This window comes from Sycon ciliatum, chromosome 7 (genome assembly GCF_964019385.1).
Source record: "Sycon ciliatum chromosome 7, ocSycCili1.1, whole genome shotgun sequence".
NCBI lineage: Eukaryota > Metazoa > Porifera > Calcarea > Leucosolenida > Sycettidae > Sycon > Sycon ciliatum.
In genome coordinates this window covers 6,475,107-6,495,731 of record NC_088649.1, presented here as the reverse complement: position 1 = coordinate 6,495,731, position 20,625 = coordinate 6,475,107, and the positions used below count along the sequence as shown (strand labels likewise).

The window sequence follows — 20,625 nt, the reverse complement described above, 5'->3', positions numbered from 1 at the left end:
GGCGCTACATTTTGACCTGTACCAAAGCTTGTGATGTGTGCGGCCCCGGCCGCGACCCAAGTGACTATCGAGCCATAGCTTTGAATTCTTCCACGTGGTAACTGGCACGAATGCAAGGCATGCAGGAGGGTGATTCATGATGCATCTGCATATCGACGAAGACTTTTCTTGGCGAGATGGCGAGAAACTCAGAGAGCAGCAGAACTTACTTTGTTAGTTAGAACGCGAGGCGAAGGCAGAGAGATTCCTTTCCACTTGTCTTGAAAAGAAGTACTTACTAGTATTTCAAGGCTCGCACGCACACACAGACTTTGATACATAGTCACTAGTTTGGAGAACTTGAGATCCTGGAAGGTGTATCTTCCACTCATCAAGTCCACGTAGGCAAAGGACCAGCAGCAGCATCGGCAGAGACCGCAGCCGCGAGCAGCACCAGCAGCACGAGGATCAGCAGCAGCACCAACAGCAGCACGTGACCAACAGCGGCATTAGCAATAACACCAGCATAATGGCGTGCTGTCCAGAAGGCAGCCTGCCATCACTGCAGACTAGCTACGAGCCGCGTGGCAAAGAGATCAAAGTCAAGGACTTGGACGCGTACTTGGTCGGCCAGGGTAGCAGAGCGCTGATCGTGGCCTATGACATATATGGCTTTGGCCGCACCTCCGGCAGGGCCAGAGCCGTGTGCGACCAACTGGCCAATGAAGGGTTCCTGGTGATCATGCCGGACTTCTTCCGCGGCACAGCGTGGCCTGTGGGCAAGACGTTCGACGACACCATGGGAACGTGGCTGAAGACGATGCCGTACGAACCGCAAGTCTGCAGCGACGTGCACGCCAATGTCGTGCCGTATCTTCGCGAGCAGCACGGTGCCAAGTGCATCGGCATGGCTGGTTTCTGCTGGGGTGCGTGGCTGATCCAGAAGGTGTCGTCCGTGCCCGAGGTGCTGTCCTGCGGCGTGTCCTTCCACCCGAGCCTGCAGATCGAGGAGACCCTGTTCGGCGGCAGCATCGACGAGATGATTGGCGCGGTGAAGTGTCCGCAGCTGCTGATGCCGGCCGGTAATGATCTAAATATGGTTCAGGCCGGCGGTCAGGTGATCACAAAGCTGAAAGCGTCGGACATTGAGCGTGTGCGCGACGGCAGCCGCATACACGCCTTTCCCGACATGATGCACGGCTTCATGCTGAAGGCGGCGTTGGACGTCGGTGATGAGAAGGTGAAGCGTGACGTCAGTGCTGCGTTCCGTTTGGCAGTGGATTACTTCAACAAGTACATGGGAGAGTTGTGATAATAGCCTGTAGTGTAGATGGCTGGAAGAATTTTGAGGCGGGTATAAATTGATTTAACCCATTTAGCGCTACAGGCCATGCCACCCAGGCTCTGCATACATTTTTCGAGAAATTTCAAACTCCACATATGATTAAAATCAATGTTGTGCACCGTTGTACCACTCATACACAGGCAGAATACAACAATTTTAGCAGTCTAAAACACTCTAGGAGCTTCTAGTTAGCATAAAGAAAAATTGAATTTTTGCGTTCAGATGTCACTTTTCCCTTCATGTACAGGTTTTCGGCTTATATACACTCAATGGATATATATATCATGAAAAGTGGCTATATACAGGTGAATTATATAACATATGTACAGTTACTCATGCCACAGGGCAAAGCAAGGAGCAGCACAGAGTCCAGGCTGGCCAGGACATTTCATGCAGCAATACCGAGACTCCTTCCTGATGTTGTTCCGCGAACAGTAGCGACACTTCTTCTGTGGCTTCGTCTTCTTTGGAGTGCTCGGTATACTGCAGGGCACATGACCACTCGCTGCAACAGAGCGTGCTACAGGTGTGGCCGGAGCAGCTGAGGCAGCAGCAGCACCAGATCTCCTTCCATCCTGCAGCATGGCGTTCAATGCGATCGTGATGAAGTCGGAGTGCTTCTTCGATTTACCGCTGAATTTCCGGAACAACACGAAAGCATTCAGAAGACACTCTTCTAGCAGATGGATGGCAAGCTTTTTATACCATTTCTGGGTCTTTCGCGCAGCTGTATAAAAACTCATCATCTCGTCGTTTCTGTCGACGCCTCCCATATACTGGTTATAGTCGTGAACCAGCGCCAGCTTCTGTACCGGGAGGCGATGGACGTCACGCTTTCCGGTGTCCACGATACTAGTCGTATGGATGGTAGACAGGAAATGCACTTCCTTGGTGTCGGACAGTCGCAGGAATAGGATCCCATTCCACGAGCGAAACACAAACTCTCCTCGCGACAGACCACGGTAGTTTGTGATGCGCTTTGGCAGCCCGCGTCGGTTTTTGCGGATTGTGCCGCACATCGTGGTGCCATGCTGCGCAAGGTAAGTAGCCAATTCAATGCTGGTATACCAGTTGTCAATGTACAACTGATAACCCTTGTTTTGCAGAGGCTCCATCAGCTTGCCTACGACGGCACCGGACTTTCCCAGGGTACGCACCATGTCGTCATCAAATGTTGTGTCCTTGCCGACGTAGATAATGTAGTCGCACATATATCCGCTTGACTCGCAGAGCGCGAATACCTTCACACCAAACCTGGCCCGCTTGGATGGAATGTACTGGCGAAATTGCAAACGGCCACGCCAAGCGACTAGCTCCTCGTCGATAGACACATGGCGCGCTGGTGTATAGACTGTTCGGAACAGACCACACGTCATGTCGATCAGCGGGCGTAGCTTTGCAAGCTTGTCCTGTGGATCAGCTGTCGCATTGTCAGCGAAATGCAGAAAAGATAGTATTGCACACCAACGGTCTCGTGGCATAGATGAGCCAAAGATAGGCGTACTCAGCAGTGCAGCGGTGCTCCAATACATATCTAGCTCTGGCTTGACCACTATGCCCATCAGCAGATAGAGGCTGAGAAAGACTTTCATCTCTGGCACAGTGACGGGCACCCACTTCTTCAGTCGACTGTGTCGCGTTAGATCTGCACCAAATTGTGCCAGGTACTGCTCTGCATATCTGTTTGTCTCAGTCACCAGCAGCTGCCATAGTTCCGGAGTGAAGAACAGCTTCACAAAATCATACGGCGTTGGCTCTGGCGGCACGTTGACGTTCATGCCGGCGTCGGCAGTAAATTCTGGGATGACGGGAATGTTTTCATCCATACGCCACAACCCTACACAAGCACGTGGAGTAAACAGAGTAGAGAATCCCATTTACGCTTGATATTCTGTACTGCATGGTATTGTGTAGTGTATCATTGCTTCCTATGTACATATAATCATAAATGTGTTGGTTTTCACATGGTCGAAATTATTTTGAAAACAAATTGAAAATCTCAACAATCAGAATGTGCAATTACAGTGCAACATATGATCATTATGACAACTAAATGTTCAGTCAAAGAAGCATGTGACATGTAATTCACGTTGGGCTGCCAGTTTGTTATCTACAGGTTGGTATGATCGCTGCAAGCACCCACACTTGTTGTTTTTACAAATTCAAAATTCAAAAAATTCAAAATATTCACCAGACGTAATTAGTAATTATTACCTTCTTGGCCAGTATCTCCTGGAGCAAGCTGCTCCACTGCTGGTTTGTGTGACCTGGCAGACACTTCTGCAACAACGACCGGCTCATTCTCATCCTCTTGGCTGACTAAGACGCCCTCACCTGGGACTTCAGCTACGTTCTCAGCTGGATTCTCAGGGGTGGGCATATTGACATCGTCGCCGTCATCGGGTTCAGCAATTTCGACCACTTCCTCAGCAGTGCCAGGCTCAGCATCCCAGTCGTCATCGTCGCTATCGATGCTGGGCTCCACATCGCTGTTATCGTCCAGGAAAACAGCGTCTAGCACTTCGTTCACGCTCAGCAGCTCGCCTCTCCGGGATGACATTACCTCCAAATTCAAAAATTCACCGTACAAATGTTTGTACCCCGGAGCGCGAAGTAAACACTTTGTAGCCGGGTTTTTTTTAGCTGGTGACTAACGCGACTCTCTCTGGGGACTCCCCAGGCGCTGAGGGACATGGGAACCGATCGCGGAGCGATCTACGAGTCAACACGTCCGCACTGAAAAAAGACGTATATATACGTCCTCCGCGCCTGGGCGTCATTTTCAATGACGTATATATACGTCTTCAGCGCTGAATGGGTTAATTTACCAATGTCAATTCACACGCATGATGCACCGACGCACACGCCACAGGACAATCTGAACAGTTTCAAACTGCCGAACGTTTCCGTTCTCTTCTCCTTCATAGTAGAGAAGATTATTTCTGTGCTCTTGTGGTGAACCATTTATTTAACTTTATTATTCTTATTGATAGCCAGGGCTGGTGCCACTGAGATCTAGTTTTTTTTTTTTTTAAAGAAAACACATGCCTCTTCGTTGACTTGTGAGATCCAGGTTACAGTCCTTCATTTGACAGGGTCGGCCTCTCATAGCGTGTGACCGATAAGTGAGTCCGAGCGCTAACTGGAATGAAGGGCTTTAACAAGCCATTACATGTAGGCCCGACCTCAGCGGCAATGCACTGACTATAGTAAAGTGAGGTTATTAATCCTCTTGCATTGACATAATAATTGGCCGAGAACATGTACATGTAGTTATCAGTTCCAAACTGGGCCAGACCAATCTACTAATTTGAAGTTTGAGTTGCATTGCCTTATTGAATGACATTCATGATTCTGATATTGCCCCGTGTGCGCGAGTTCCGAGTGGAAGCCAGACGTCGTTCACTTGTAACGACAAAGGCCATCGTAATGGCAACATCTGGTGCTGCATCAGCGCCTTCATCATTGAGAGTGGGTGCGCCCCCAAGGATGCAGAAAGCTGGTCTCTAGCCGAGACTCACGCGAACCTATATTCCCTGGCCACGGGAAGGTGAAAAAAATATAAAAAGTAAAAAGGACCAAGGAACTACAAGTTACACTATAATGTCCACTAACACCACCAGTTACTAAACAATCAAGTTTTCACTTTTTATAAATAATCCTTGGCTCTCCATCCAAATAAATAAATAAAAATAAATAAAAACCCGTGACTGTTTGGTACTGTATACATGCAGTCTGCGAGAAAACCGACACCGACGCAGGAGGGACCTACTAGTATTATAGCAATAAAAACTGCTTTATGGCAGTTTTCTAAAAAAAGTTATTGTGTTCTAGTCCATGGACCCCGTCTAAAAAGTAAGAAATTAACGAAATGTGATAGCTGAAAATTAAAATTTCACACAAAACCTCACAATAATCACAACACTTGAAATGCTGCTTTCAACACTAAACTTGTACTGCACCAACAATTGGCAACATGCATGCATAGGAAAGAGAATCACTAGGGGAAAAGGTCTTCTGCATGCAGCTTTTCATTCTGTGTGTGATTATTGTGAGGTTTTGTGTGAAATTTTAATTTTCAGCTATCACATTTCGTTAATTTCTTACTTTTTAGACGGGGTCCATGGACTAGAACACAATAACTTTTTTTAGAAAACTGCCATAAAGCAGTTTTTATTGCTATAATTTCTTTTGTTTTTTTTCTGTCACCAATCAATGGAATGCCCTATATCAATATGTAAATGATGGCCTTCACATCATATCAATACCATCAAGAGTCCATAATGCACTCTTGATACCATATTATACGCATTGATGTGCAAGCCTTTTCTTGCAGAAAATGGCACTAGCATAATGCATGTTCTTCTGCGGGGAAACATGTGAGCAGTGGTGGTGATACTTTTTTATACGGAGGTCATTCTGTGCATGTTGCAGAATTTCATGACTCTGTCATAAAATTGTCTTGCCTTTCAGATTACTCCACCCTCAATCAGATTTATTTGAGAAATGTAGCCATGCGCCAGGTGCGTGTCACAGATGTTTTTGTTGATTCTGTGTTTATAATGGTTTATAGTCATGGGTTATCGTGATAAGGTCATCCAGCATCATATTGAAACTGAAATCGTAATCCTGTTGATGTCGATACAACTTTTGGAAGTAGTTCAATGACTTCAAACTGTTAGTCCACGATTGTCTAAAACAACACAGCAAAGGAGGAACAATAAACATGACATTGTATTAAAATGTAAACGAATACATTGCTGAGTCCAAAACCTCGTTCCAACAACTACACTGATCCTGAGGAGAAAAGGGGCAAGGCTATGGTTGGAGGTACTGAGAGATAAACAAGGCACTCCACAATAATAAAATCTTAAACATCTTTTGGTGAGTATGAATGATATCCAGTCGAACCTCTTTAGGACGAACACCAAGGGACCGATGGTATTTTTTCTGTGAGCTTAACCTATTTTATAACCAGAGAATACAATTATTATATCTCCAATAGACATACGAATAGATTTCTTCTACAGCGAAAGATTCTACAGTGCATTTCAAAACTATAGACGCGTAGGGTTTTTGAAATATTTCAAATTTGGCTGGAACTGTTTGAGAATAGTTTTCGGAATATTGCTCAGGATCGCTCCACAATTACTCTCATATAGTTTCTAAAGGATTGGATAACAGACGCCCAATTTGGAAAAAATTATGCACAAAGTGATCACAGATTTTATGTGGTATAGATGCTGGCATAACGGTTTTTGCCTAGGTACGCGTCTATAGTTTTGAAATGGACTGTGTAAGCCACACCGACTCATCTCGTATGAAACAATTGAGTCACTAGAGAGATTCTGCAAAACGAAAATGCGTACAAACTTTCGCTCTACATCATGAAGTGCGAAACTTCGCACCTTTGGACGCGAAACTATACTTGCAGGGAACGCGAAATGAACTGTCGTAGGAAATTTCGTGAGATCGGGTCATGGCGTACGTGCACTTGGCGGGCGCAAACTACGAAAATGTGCAGAACGCAAAGTTCGTGCAAAAATTCGCACACACTTTCGCAAGGACTGTCGCGAAACGTCGTTCGAATTTTCGTTTTGCAGAACCTCTCTACTGAACCTTTCTTTAGCAACATGACGGCAACTGAAACAGCAACAGAGAAAGTACGATACATGTACTCCACATTCTTACAGGTACTACAAACAGATTGCAGATCGTAATTCTTGCTTTGGCGGCACGAAACTTTATTTAGGGCAGTGCAATCTCGGCCGTACTCACAAATCAAACAGCCCAGACTTGAGTAAACAAATCCAATCATACAAGTACGAGATTTTCACGAGACGAGACTGCATCCATTGGCTTGTTTCGTATGAAACAAACAAGTTACTGAACCTCTCCACAATAGAGATTTCCCCTGATATGCGAATTTATTTTGCAAACTCGGTCAATTGGTACTTGAACCTCTCCCTCCAGATTGGGAACTGCCAACGATAGTATACCACTGACCAGTGCCTTACTTGTAACTTACCAATGTACAATGATTATGAGTATTTCGACAACACATCTAACATAAGCCTTACCGTCAAGAAGGTGAACTCGCGTTCTTCGCACACTGTAGACAAGGGCAAAGAGATAAAAATGGATCTAAATCCGAATAAAATCAGCACACGTTTCCGTAAATGAAAGGTGAACATAAGCAAATGAATCGAAGGAAACCGGTCAACTTAGAGATCACCTGTCATCGAGTATTCCGTAAAAGGAGGCCTCGCAGCTCGGCAGCAGAAAAGCAAAATTTAGAGAAGAGATCCTGTCAACTTTTCCATTATTTATTGCATTCCGCCCCAAAATCAGCACACTTTTCCTGAATGAAAGAGTCAACACAAGCAAATGAATCAAAGGCAACTGGTCAACTCACCTGTCATTGAGTAATATTCCGCGAAAGGAGGTCTCAGCAGCGCCGAAACGAAATAAGCCAGGCCATGAGACGAAATATCCGAAACAGCTCATGCAAGAAGCAGTTCCAAAGAAGGAAGTTCCTCGCGCATGCACATCCGAACACGGATCGGACTGCATGCATTGAACACAATGTCTGCCGTGCACGTGCACAGCACACGGCTACCACGCGTTGGTAGATCTAATACCGAGCACCTTACGTAGAAGCTTACGTAGCCTAAGTGAAATACCGAGCACCTTACGTAGAAACTTACGTAGCATAGCGATGTCGTTTTTTCTGCCATGTGAACACAATAATAGAAAAGCTGACAGGATCGCTTTTCTAAATACAGTCAACTTCGCTTATAACGACACCCGGCGGGGCATCAGAAAAGTGTCCATATTCGCGAAGTGTCGTTATACCCGAAGTCTCATTATATGTGTTACAGTTAGAAGGGACTTTGTCTGGGCATGAAAATTCTGTCGTTATTCGCGAATTGTCGTTATATCCGCAGTCGTTATTAGCGAAGTTGACTGTACGGTACTTGTTGGAACAATATAAAATCCATCGAGTTGCAACTTTAAAGCCTTCAAGTGTTCAATTTCATTGAGCCAGGACAGAGACTAGGTTTCAGAATTTTGCGAGAGAAAAATAATAACGATTAGGCCACACTGAAGAAGGTCTGTGGTTCGACTCACCCGACCGACCGTACATTTTTCAGCCCGACCGTAACTTTTTTTCGGCGGGCTGTCGTGTGACTGACGTACGTGGACTGAACACGTCCACGTCTACGTGTTGTGCAGCGTGAGTCTGCGGACGCAGGCGGCTCCTTTTGGACTTGACTTGTAGCTAGTTGTACTGCAGTGCAGTGCAGTGAGTGGTGCGACTGCTGCCTTGTGCTGGTAGTAGAGTCTACTCGATACGACCACCGGCAGACTGGCGAGACTTATTTTGAAGTCACCGTCCGGTTGAGAGTGATTGCCTCGTTCCAGATTAAGGACGGCCTTCTGTTTTGGGATGAAGGACAGACGAGATTGCGCTTTCCTCGTGTATTGGGAACGATAGTTCACCTGTACCGGTAAGTTGCTGCTCCATGTGTGCAAAGCGCAAGCACAGGAAGCGTCGATGGAAAAAGCCCATGTATTCGTGCACGCCGACACCAAACTAGCAATACATGTACCGGTACATTGTACAATTTGTACTTCGATTGAGTTCGAAGTAGTTCCCGAACTTACTTTCAACTCGCATCGTTCTTCATTTGCTTGATGATTTGGACAGTCAGAGTCACCGCTTGAAGTTATTCTCTTCTCGTTCCAGAGCTACACAATGTTTCAAAGTATTAGCCAGTGATCCCTTTATACAACATGTATGGCATAACACTGCGTAATAATGCCGATGTACTGGGTGTCTAAAGGCAGTACAGTGTATTTACATGTACTAAAAAATATATTAAAAAAAAAAAATCCGCCCGCCCGCCCGTAAAAAAAATGTCCATGTTAGTCGAACCACACACCTTCTTTAGTTTGGCCTTACTTGAAGTGGTGCTGCTACGAGCAACGTGTCCACGACGTAGAGCATTCGTCGTTTGCGCCGACCATATTTTCTGCCACGGGTGGTTTGGGCAAACAAGCGGAGTCGCTCTACAAGCGGAGAGCTTCTCTTCAAGCAGCCAAGACTGGAGAAGCATGCAGCTGTGCCATGTCTTGGGTTCGCTTAAAGGGGAAGTATACCCTAAAATCAAATTTTCACCAGTTGTAGTCTTCGGGGTGCTGAGTCGAATGGTCTTGGTCCGAGGAAGCTGCGACGCTCCCTTCCTACTTGAATCCCAATCGAACTCGCGCACTTCCACCGAAACTGGGTGACTGCGCCCTACTAGATGGGGATTTGTATGCAAAATCTCACTAAAAGCGCCATTTCGTTCTTATAAAAGCACGGATGACCGCGATTGGCCCATATGTTGTAGTCTTTTGGACGCTGAGTCGACTGGTTTTGGTCCGAAAAGGCTGCGATGCAGCGTTCCTCCTTTATTCCCAATCGAACATGGTTGAACACGCGGTCACGTGCTCCTGGGTGCCCAAATCACCTGGTCACCGCGCCAGCAGGCGACAACTTTCACACCAAGGTTCAACTCGAGTTCAACTCGAGTGACAGGAGTGCACCCAAAAAAGGTCAAACAGGCTAGTAAGTTGTACCCTGCAGGCACGGTGACCAGGTGACTGGTGTACGCAGGAGCACGTGACCGCTTCTTCAACCATGTTCGATTGGGAATAAAGGAGGAACGCTACATCGCAGCCTTTTCGGACCAAAACCAGTCGACTCAGCGTCCAAAAGACTACAACATATGGGCCAATCGCGGTCATCCGTGCTTTTATAAGAACGAAATGGCGCTTTTAGTGAGATTTTGCATACAAATCCCCATCTAGTAGGGCGCAGTCACCCAGTTTCGGTGGAAGTGCGTGAGTTCGATTGGGATTCAAGTAGGAAGGGAGCGTCTCAGCTTCCTCGGACCAAGACCATTCGACTCAGCACCCCGAAGACTACAACTGGTGAAAATTTGATTTTAGGGTATACTTCCCCTTTAATGAGTTTTCCCCTACTCCGGTCCAGCGTGATGTGTTTGCGCGGATCCCGGAATATTCGGTCGGTGCAGTTGGACTCACCTCCCCGGCAACTTGGCGGTTGCTGAGGCAGGCATTCGTATTTGATACCATTTGCCTCTGGTTTGGTCTGTGTTGGTTTGTCTGTATTGGTTTTTGTCAATGTCTGTATTGGCTTGGTTTGTGCTCCTTTCCTCCCGCTACTAGTAGTTTTCAGTCCGCTATTGGGCGGCAGCACTCCAGCTCTGTTTTGCACTTTCTTTTTCCTTCGAAAAAAGTACTGAAGTAACTTGTAAAGTTAACGTGTGGTTGTGGCTTGTTCAGCGGTCATCAGCTAGCATTGTAGTAGCACCACATCATTCTGAGCGGGCCTGTCGCTACATGTAAATGATTGTAGGTTAATGTGTGATTCAGGATGCAACAGAGGGTCACTGACCCACCGTTCGGCTGTCCCGGAAATGCCAACTCCCTATGGTGAACTAGCATAACCACCATTTTTCGGGCAAAGTCTTAATTTTAATTCTTACTAATAAATTAGACGGGCCCTGCATGCTGGGAAGAAACACACACCATCACAAGTAATGATACAGTGAAACCTGTCTGAGACGACCGCTCATGGGACCTTCAAAACGTGGTCTCTGTTACCAAGCGGTCTTCTTTACAGAGACTGAGGGTCATTTGACTGGAAATAGCATCCCTTGGTCCTGGTTGCGGTAAACTTCTAGGACAGGTGGTCTTCTAGGACAGGTGGTCGCCTTGACAGGTTTTACTGTATTATGTAGCTGACACCAGCAGCTGTCACTGCTACCATGGCTACTGCTAGTGCTACTGCTAGTGCTACTGCTACTGCTACTGCTACTGCTACTGCTAGTGCTAGTGCTAGTGCTAGTGCTAGTGCTACTGCTAGTGCTACTGCTAGTGCTACTGCTAGTGCTACTGCTAGTGCTACTGCTAGTGCTACTGCTAGTGCTAGTGCTAGTGCTAGTGCTAGTGCTAGTGCTACTGCTAGTGCTACTGCTAGTGCTACTGCTACTGCTACTGCTACTGCTACTGCTAGTGCTAGTGCTAGTGCTAGTGCTAGTGCTACTGCTAGTGCTACTGCTAGTGCTACTGCTAGTGCTACTGCTAGTGCTACTGCTAGTGCTACTGCTAGTGCTAGTGCTAGTGCTAGTGCTACTGCTACTGCTACTGCTAGTGCTAGTGCTAGTGCTAGTGCTAGTGCTACTGCTAGTGCTACTGCTAGTGCTACTGCTAGTGCTACTGCTAGTGCTACTGCTAGTGCTACTGCTAGTGCTAGTGCTAGTGCTAGTGCTAGTGCTAGTGCTAGTGCTACTGCTACTGCTAGTGCTACTGCTAGTGCTACTGCTACTGCTACTGCTACTGCTAGTGCTAGTGCTAGTGCTACTGCTAGTGCTACTGCTACTGCTAGTGCTACTGCTAGTGCTAGTGCTAGTGCTACTGCTAGTGCTACTGCTACTGCTAGTGCTAGTGCTAGTGCTACTGCTACTGCTAGTGCTACTGCTAGTGCTAGTGCTAGTGCTAGTGCTAGTGGCCTAGTGCTACTGCTACTGCTACTGCTACTGCTACTGCTACTGCTACTGCTACTGCTAGTGCTACTGCTAGTGCTACTGCTACTGCTAGTGCTACTGCTACTGCTAGTGCTAGTGCTAGTGCTACTGCTAGTGCTAGTGCTACTGCTAGTGCTACTGCTACTGCTACTGCTAGTGCTAGTGCTAGTGCTAGTGCTAGTGCTACTGCTACTGCTAGTGCTAGTGCTAGTGCTAGTGCTAGTGCTACTGCTAGTGCTACTGCTAGTGCTACTGCTAGTGCTAGTGCTAGTGCTAGTGCTAGTGCTACTGCTAGTGCTACTGCTACTGCTAGTGCTACTGCTACTGCTAGTGCTAGTGCTACTGCTAGTGCTACTGCTACTGCTACTGCTAGTGCTAGTGCTAGTGCTAGTGCTAGTGCTACTGCTAGTGCTACTGCTAGTGCTACTGCTAGTGCTAGTGCTAGTGCTACTGCTAGTGCTACTGCTAGTGCTAGTGCTAGTGCTACTGCTAGTGCTAGTGCTACTGCTAGTGCTAGTGCTAGTGCTAGTGCTAGTGCTACTGCTAGTGCGAATTCCCTGAGTCTGTAGATACGTGTAGGGATAGACTCGTCACTCGGGTGGAGACTGGATATACCGCCGGTATACGTGTCTGGGTACTCACCGCTCGGAATCGGAGAATAACAAGGATGCAGTTTACCGCGCTATGGGCCATTACGCGCCCGATTGGTTGAGAGACTCACCTCCTCTCCCCTGACTCCTGAGTACTAGTATGTAGTAATCCTGATGCTCTGATACATGCCGAGGCTAGCTGTATGCTCAGTCTCCGGCTAGCTGTATGCTCTGTCTCCGGCTAGCTGTATGCTCAGTCTATACATTCTTGATCTTATCTTCTTCTTTTTTGTTTTCTCTTTTCTTTAAAATGTTTTACTGCCAGGAGTCGTCTTCATTTAAGGAGGCAGATATGCCTGTTTGTTGTACGACTTAAATAAATCCAACCAACCAACCAACTCACTTGGGAGGTCTGCATTCGCCTCTAGGGTGAACAGGCATAGTGGTGGCCTGCAGACGCGAAGGCTAGTTTGTGTGTTTCTGAACATTCAAGCGATGCCGACGCGGATCCCGCGAATATTATTATAATTATTATTTAATATTATACCCAATGCTGTAGACAGCAAGCTGTTTCGGTCGTAAAGGCCTCATCAGTACAGCTACGAGCTAAGTAGGCCGAGCTACCAGCCATGTTGCAAAGGAGGCATTAAGATAGCTCGTCGTCGCTCTAGCGCCAGAGTGCTCAAACTACAAAAAGTAGCGGGTATTAGGGACCCGGCGGATTCTGCTCGAAAAGGCGGCAGATTCTGCTCGAAAAGCAGTGAAATTGGCAGAACCATACAAAGTTTACAAACCTTATGGCGGGCAATTCCTCGAATTCTGCTCCATTTCTTTACCCACATACCAAACATGCATGAAACTTACCAGAAAAAGTACCGAATTCTGCCACTTTTTCTGCCGGCAGAATCCGCCGGACCCTAGCGGGCATTGCGTGATGCAGCAGAACTAGAGCAGCTTTTTTCTTTAGTTTTCTTTGTTATGATTTCTTTCTTTTTACCAGGCGTGGGCCATCCCCTGAATTCATAGGTGCCAAACATTCTTTTTTCTTTCTTTTTCTTTTTACCAGGCGTGGGCCATCCCCTGAATTCATAGATGCCAACTCTAACAAGATATCCGACGTCATCGTAGATCTACTGACGCGTATGTTTGATTGATGTTCCCTTTCTGTTTCAAATCATCAAAGCAAACTTTCTTTGAAAATAATCCCTTTCCATCTGCCATGAAAAAAAGAACTAGAGCAGCCTACTGAGATTATTATACGTGTCTTTGGATATTAGTAGAGATCAGGGAGCCGTCAAATACCACATTTGACGGCTTCCTGGTGCAGATCATGTGGATCAGCGATGGATGTGATCTGAGTAAACAGCCTTTAGCTGGGTGGCTGTCTGAGTGTGTGTTCAGTACCGGTATGCAGTGACACTGGTGACTGCGCCACCAAGCAACATCTAAGAGAAATACGATACCGTACAACATATACGGTACAGGTGACTGTTTGTACTATTCTTTCGTACCCTTCTATGTACGGTACGATAGGTCGGTGCGTATACTGTCAGAAATGGATTATAAAAACGAAAACATTCGCAGTCTACCACAACTCTTCCATTCACCGGCAGCATCAGCATCAGCAACGAGCACGATCGCCATCCGCTTCAGCGCCACCCGCCCCTTCGCCATCGCCAGCATCAGCGGTATCTTCAGCAAGACTGAGCATCAGCAGAATCTGCAAGCACCATCAGTACAGAAGCATCTTCAGCAAGAAGCATCATCAGCATCACCATGGCCTGTTGTCCAAAAGGAAGTCTCCCATCTCTGCAAACCAACTACAAACCGCTAGGCAAAGAGATCAAAGTCAAGGACTTGGATGCGTACTTGGTCGGCCAGGGTACCAGAGCACTGATTCTAGCCTATGACATTTTTGGCTTTGGCCTCGCGAATAGCAGAGCAAGAGCTTTCTGTGACCAACTGGCGAATGAAGGGTTCCTGGTGCTCATGCCTGACTTCTTCCGAGGCACAGCGTGGCCGGCGGGAAAACCAGTCGATGATGGCATGGTGACTTGGCTTCAAACCATTCCAGACACCCAACTCATTGACGACGTCCACTCCAAGATCATCCCGTATCTTCGCCTCCAGCACAGTGTCAAGTCCATCGGCATGGCTGGCGTCTGCTGGGGCGGCTGGCTGGTTCAGAGAGTGTCGTCTGTAGTCGGTGCGCTGTCTTGTGGCGTGTCCTACCACCCCAGCTTGCAAATGGAGGAGACAGTCTATGGCGGTAGCGTCGACAAGATTTTGAGCGATGTCAAGTGCCCGCAGCTGCTCATGCCCACCGGAAACGATCCTAAAATGGCGCAGGAAGGTGGTCAGGTCATCACAAAGCTGAAAGGCTCGGACATTGAGCGCGTGCGTGATGGCAGCCAAATCTACGCCTTCCCCGACATGGTGCACGGCTTCATGATGAAGGCGACGGTGGACGTTAGTGACGAGAAGGTAATTCGTGACGCCACTTTAGCATTCCGACTGTCCGTTGACCACTTCAATAAGTACCTGGTGGAAGAGCCTAGTCATGAACATGTCGCTCCCTCGGTCGCAACTATTCACACACCCCAGCTAGTCCAAGTCTAAAACTGAACTGTCAAAGTCTTTATTTGCCATTTTTAGGTGCTCGCATTCCTGTTACTTTTTGTATCATTATGGTATATTACTACTCTTCGTCTAGTTAAATATCTTCTTAGTGTATCTACCGGAAATAGGGTCTCTGCTATCGCCTCATAATCTATTCTTTATCACACAAGAGTCTATTCTTTATTGTCAGACTATCAGTGCAGTGCATTTAGATGCAGCGAGCTGCGCAAACTTTCTCCTTCCTCTCACTGAAGTATCGAGAATTTTCCAGATTATGCCTGAAAAAAACCCACTTCTTGACCATTATGTTCTTTCGTGGAGTGTTGAAACGGATCGCTTGAAGATGCCGATCCAGGCTTGGCGGAGGAAGTGCAGTCGTGCACGACCTTTCCTACAATATTCTACTGTTTCCATTCGCTTCCATGTAATTGGGCGACCGCCCGTTTGGTTCTGCGAATTCAAACAATAATGTACCTACCTACTTACTTTGTTCCCTTCGGGAACGGATACGATAATCTACTTACTTACTTACTTACTTACTCGACTATTGACTGGAGTTGTTGCGTCGGCGTCAAGACACTACAAGTACATGTAGTAGAGACAAAATTCCTGTGACCTCACGCGTTACAGTCTGCGACATCACAAACGCAATTGGTCTGTTGTTGATTTTAGTTGGATCAAAACAGGCCTGAGCTGAGCATGAGCCTCGTTGCAATTGTCCAACTTGGGAATAACCAAGAACTTCGCTACTCGCGAGCAATGCTCTATCCAACAGAGCTACAGTGGCTGCGTTCGATTATGCACCTGTGAATAGCACGAATCGATTCATGAATCGATTCGCGGGCATAATCGAACGCACTCGCTATGATTTATTGCCGGTGATGGCAAATCTTTCTTTCGTATTTCGTTTTGGTTATTCCTTGGTTATTCCTTTCCTCTTTTTTTCCTTCTTTTTTTAGCCGCTGACCATGGCACTCAGTTCAGGCATCGGTCCGCCTTGCAACTTCACCAAGTCAATTTCGTATCACAATCCTAGATCGGCTAGGGTACCCCGTGAAAGGTTGGTTTTTTGGTTGGTTTTTTTATTTCACTTCGCACATTCAAACGGGATGATGGCCCAATAAAATGACGGCGAAGGCTTAGCCTAGAAGTGGCTATGGAAGAACATAGTAAAAGCTATGGAAGCACATAGTAAGACAATAGGATACTAATAACTGCGAGTAACCGGGGGGAGAGAGAGAATACGATGTACCTGTAATACTACGTGAGGATTACTGAACTGCACGGGGAGGGAGAGCAGAGCGATCAGCAGCAACTCGAACTACTCCCTACAGGCGTATGGTACATATGCATGCTTAAACTCAGGTAGCCGGGTAATTGTGCGGACCTCACCCGGGAGAGCGTTCCACAGCAGAGCACCAGCAACAGAAAATCTCCGCTGACCGCGGCGGCTACGGTTTGCCTGGCTTAGTAGGCCATTTGACTGCTGATGGCGGGTATGTAGGGGTGCCTTGTGCCGGGGTCAGAAGCTGGGCGAGCACAAGGCTGGTGCGGGCGTGGATGCACCTCCAGATGGTGATCAATATTTTCTGCCTGTAGAGCTCGCTGACACGGTACAGGGAGTGAGCAGTGAGCAGCGGCTGCATGGCTGTCCGGGGCGGGTTGCCATCGATACAGCGGATGGCTCTGTTTTGCGCGGTTTGCAGTCGTTTCAGTTGACCCTCTCGCATTGCGGCTGAAAAGCAGCAGGAGCCATAAAGCAGGTCGGGCATTATGACCGCCTTCACATACACCTGACGAGAGCGTCTTGATAGGCTTCGGCATGCCCGCCACAAGGCGCCAATTTTCTTGGCAACCTTGGTGACCACATAGTTTACATGGGTGTCTCAATCTAGGCGATTGTCAAGGTGAACGCCGAGGTAGCGCGCAGAAGACGCTGAGGGGAGGAGACAGTCGCCGCTTTTGACTGTTACATCCTGTACATGCTGCTGGTGAGAGATAGTCAGAACCTGGCTCTTGGTGGCGTTCAAGATGAGGCCTTGGGACTTCAGCCAGCCGGCCAGAGCAGTTGCCGCTGTGGTGAGGGTTCTGGACGCTTCCGCCGCTGAGGCCTGGGAGTCGTACAGGGCTATGTCATCTGCAAATTGTACACTTGGCACAGGCGAGGAAACCAAAGGGACATCTCGTGTGTATATACTGAAGAGGACAGGGCCGAGAACAGAGCCTTGGGGCACTCCGCAGGTGCAAGCCAGAGCAGGGCTGGTTGAAGGCGAGATGAGGATCTGCTGCTTGCGGCCGGACAAGTAGTCGACGAACCAACTAAGGGCTTTTCCAGAAATTCCAACCGCAAGGAGGTCTTGAATTAACTTGTCGTGGTGCACTTTATCAAAAGCCTTCGACATGTCTAGTAGGCACAGCCCTGTGGTCTTGCCACTGTCTCTCGCCTTCTGCAGATTATCAGTCAGCACACGGAGGGCGTCTTCCGTGGAACATTTCTTGCGGAAGGCAAATTGTGTTTCGGGTAATGCCTTGGTCAAGTCCAAATGACGAACTAACTGGTGTTGCACTACCCTCTCCAGATGTGCCCAGGCAACACTGGATCAGTTTTGGAAGAAGTGGACTTTATTGGAAGAACAGTTGTTTTGTCATCATCACTCTTGATCATTACATGCGATATTTTCCTGTGCATTTGATATGGTTTGCTTCGTGAAGCCCGTCATAATAAGCGATATATCGGGATAGCCGACAGTACGTAGTGTTTATAGAGATTGTTTAGCTGCTTTTTTCTCATGGTATGGTACAGTGTATTTACAACGCGTTTATCATCCCTGTGCTAACGTACAATGGAGGCACCTGGGGACTGACGGCTTCAGCATGGGAGCGTCTGGACACATTCCATCGAAGACAACTTCGGAGTCTCCTGGGTATCCGCCGCAGGTGATTCCAAACAAAGCCCTGTACAGCAGATGCCACGCAGAGCCCATCAGTGCCCTCATGCGGCGATCCAGATTGGGCCTGTTTGGGTATATCCTCAGACTCCCTCAAGACACGCCTGCCGCCCTCGCTGTGCGGAGTTACTTCAAGTGGGGACAAGGTATGGCGAGGGCGGCCACGGACAACCATCGTGTCCACACTATCCGCGGACCTAGAATCAGCAGGACTGAGGAGTCTGAGGAACTTGGCAGACCTGGAGCACCTGCGGGCCATCGCCGCTGACAGGCCTGCGTGGCGCGAGCTGTGCCAGGATGTACGCAGTAACTAACGGATGGGACAGAGGCATTATACAGATCCCGTGCATTTAGCACTTACCATCGACCATGAGTTACAAACCTATCGTCGTTGTCTGTTATTCTTGTTTTATTTTTTGATCTTTCGAATAGATCCCGTGCATTGAGCACCTATCATCGAACATGAGTTATGTGCCTATCGCCTGCTGTCTTACATTTATTTTTTACTTTTATTTATTTTTGCTTTCCTCTCTGCCCACACTGCCTGTCTTCTGGCACATGCGAATACGTTTACTGTTGACGCAAACGCGGACGTGCGTATAATAATAATAATAATAGTAGAAAGGAAAAGGACATAATGGAAACGAGTTAAGAGTAACTCTCCACCATTGTAAATAGATACTATATACAGTCAGAAAGTGCAACAACTAGGCACAAAACTGACTCTTAACTCTTTTCCATATGTCCTTTTCCTTTCTACTTTTATTATTGGCTCAATACCCGAGTTTGAAATAATAATAATAATAATAATTTGAAACTCGGATGTTGAGCCATAAATAAATGTGGAAGAGAAAAGGACATATGGATACGAGTTAAGAGTAACTCTCCATCACTGTAACATGATACTATATACAGTCAGAAAGTGCAATAACTAGGCACAAAACTGACAGAGTACTGAAAACATTCGACGTCCTGACACCTAGCTTCAACACATCTCCGTAGCGCTAACCGACAGCCTTCCAACTTGGAAGGTTCAAGGTTATGGAAAAGACCAAAGAGGGGAAGGCAAGCGCAACGAAAACGAGCAAAAGCTACAGTTCCAACGGAACAAAGAATGTCGATTGTTACTGGACGATGACGAGACCAGTACGATATTTGACAAAGCGGTCTAACTACAATTCGAAGCAGCAAAGCAGCACACCACCCAACTTGGGTGGGTCATAAATATCAAAGATAAGTAAAGAAAGGGAAGCTTTGCGAAAACGAATTGTACAAGCCGAAAGCCAAACTCCTACAGTACTCCTCATGCATGACATGGTGATGGACTAGTTGACTACAAAACAAGTTGTTTCACACGACGTACGTCTGTCAGTTTTGTGCCTAGTTATTGCACTTTCTGACTGTATATAGTATCATGTTACAGTGATGGAGAGTTACTCTAAACTCGTATCCATATGTCCTGTTCTCTTCCACAATAATAATAATAATAATAATAATAATAATAATAATAATAATGGTGTTTTTTGGTATTGATTTATTTGAAATATAAATTGGAGGAGCCTCAGCGAACTCCAATTGGAGTTCTACGAGTCTCCTCGTAACATTCCTGATCACTGTGCATGCACATAACATGCACAGTGATAATCTGAGACTACTACATGTACGTACAGAATATCTCCTATTAGAACGATTATCACTGTGCATGTTATGTGCATGCACAGTGATCAGGAATGTGGAGGGGAGTGAAGAAGAATTCGGTATCTCAACAGTACAATGTACAACTTGGGAAGATCCGAAAGACATAGGAGCATAAACATAAAAGTTTTCATTTGATTTTGAGTTTGCCGAGTTCTATCAGTATGGCCTGTATATCACTACACCCGGTCACTTTATAAGCGATACTCACCAGGGAGTCGTAAAATACCGGTATTTTACGACTCCCTGATACTCACTGTACTTTGAAATTCTCTGTGGACGTCCAATTTTTTTAACCCCCGTGTTGATGTCAACCCCCCGCAGTCCGATTTGCAGTTGCCATGAGCAGCATCGGGTTAAAGCTCCCTCGCGAGGCTCCATACTAGACTGTTTTCACAGCCATTTTTGCTCTCTCGACTGTCCTCACAGCCAGTTTTGCTCTCTCGACTGTTACAGCCATTTTTGCTCGTTTTTCTTTCGGTGCTGTTGAGGTTGCACTCGTATATTTTGCCCGTACAAGAGGCTTGCCCTTACGTCGTAAAAAAATCTCCGCAGTCCGCAGTAAGTATAGTCCGCACTCTTGGGACTCATCATCCCCACCGGTTTATCCAGCCAGTACTCCGCCTCTGTCTCCATCGCCAAACCACTAGTGCAGAGGCTACTGAAGCAGGAGGAATCCACTGAAGACGTGTTTGCTGCCATCAAAGCCGCCAAGTTGGATGTACGTGTGACCGCACGCCATGATCAAGCTGTGGCCCTGTCCTCCTTCAGGGACCAGCTCAGCCTGGACGACCAAAGGATCTTGGATCTGGCTGCGGAGAAGGGCGCCTCAAGTTGGCTCACGTGTCGGC

General features: G+C 47.1%; 3 protein-coding genes across 3 annotated transcripts; 2 read left to right on the top strand and 1 right to left on the bottom strand.

Annotated features, from left to right (window-relative positions):
• The first annotated feature begins 149 nt into the window (after positions 1-149).
• LOC135820836 (carboxymethylenebutenolidase homolog) lies at positions 150-1,522 on the top strand. Its single transcript, XM_065333876.1, has one exon. It carries the CDS (start codon positions 509-511, stop codon positions 1,289-1,291), a length of 783 nt encoding a protein of 260 aa, XP_065189948.1. The 5' UTR covers positions 150-508; the 3' UTR covers positions 1,292-1,522.
• Positions 1,523-1,653: 131 nt separating this feature from the next.
• Positions 1,654-4,087, bottom strand: LOC135820835 (piggyBac transposable element-derived protein 4-like). The gene is made up of 2 exons (XM_065333875.1): positions 3,539-4,087; positions 1,654-3,161 (listed from the first exon to the last, which is right to left on the bottom strand). Exons 1-2 carry the CDS (start codon positions 3,882-3,884, stop codon positions 1,654-1,656), a joined length of 1,854 nt encoding a protein of 617 aa, XP_065189947.1. The 5' UTR covers positions 3,885-4,087.
• A 10,201-nt stretch (positions 4,088-14,288) lies between these two features.
• Positions 14,289-15,131, top strand: LOC135821554 (uncharacterized). Its single transcript, XM_065334552.1, has one exon. It carries the CDS (start codon positions 14,289-14,291, stop codon positions 15,129-15,131), a length of 843 nt encoding a protein of 280 aa, XP_065190624.1.
• Positions 15,132-20,625: the final 5,494 nt, after the last annotated feature.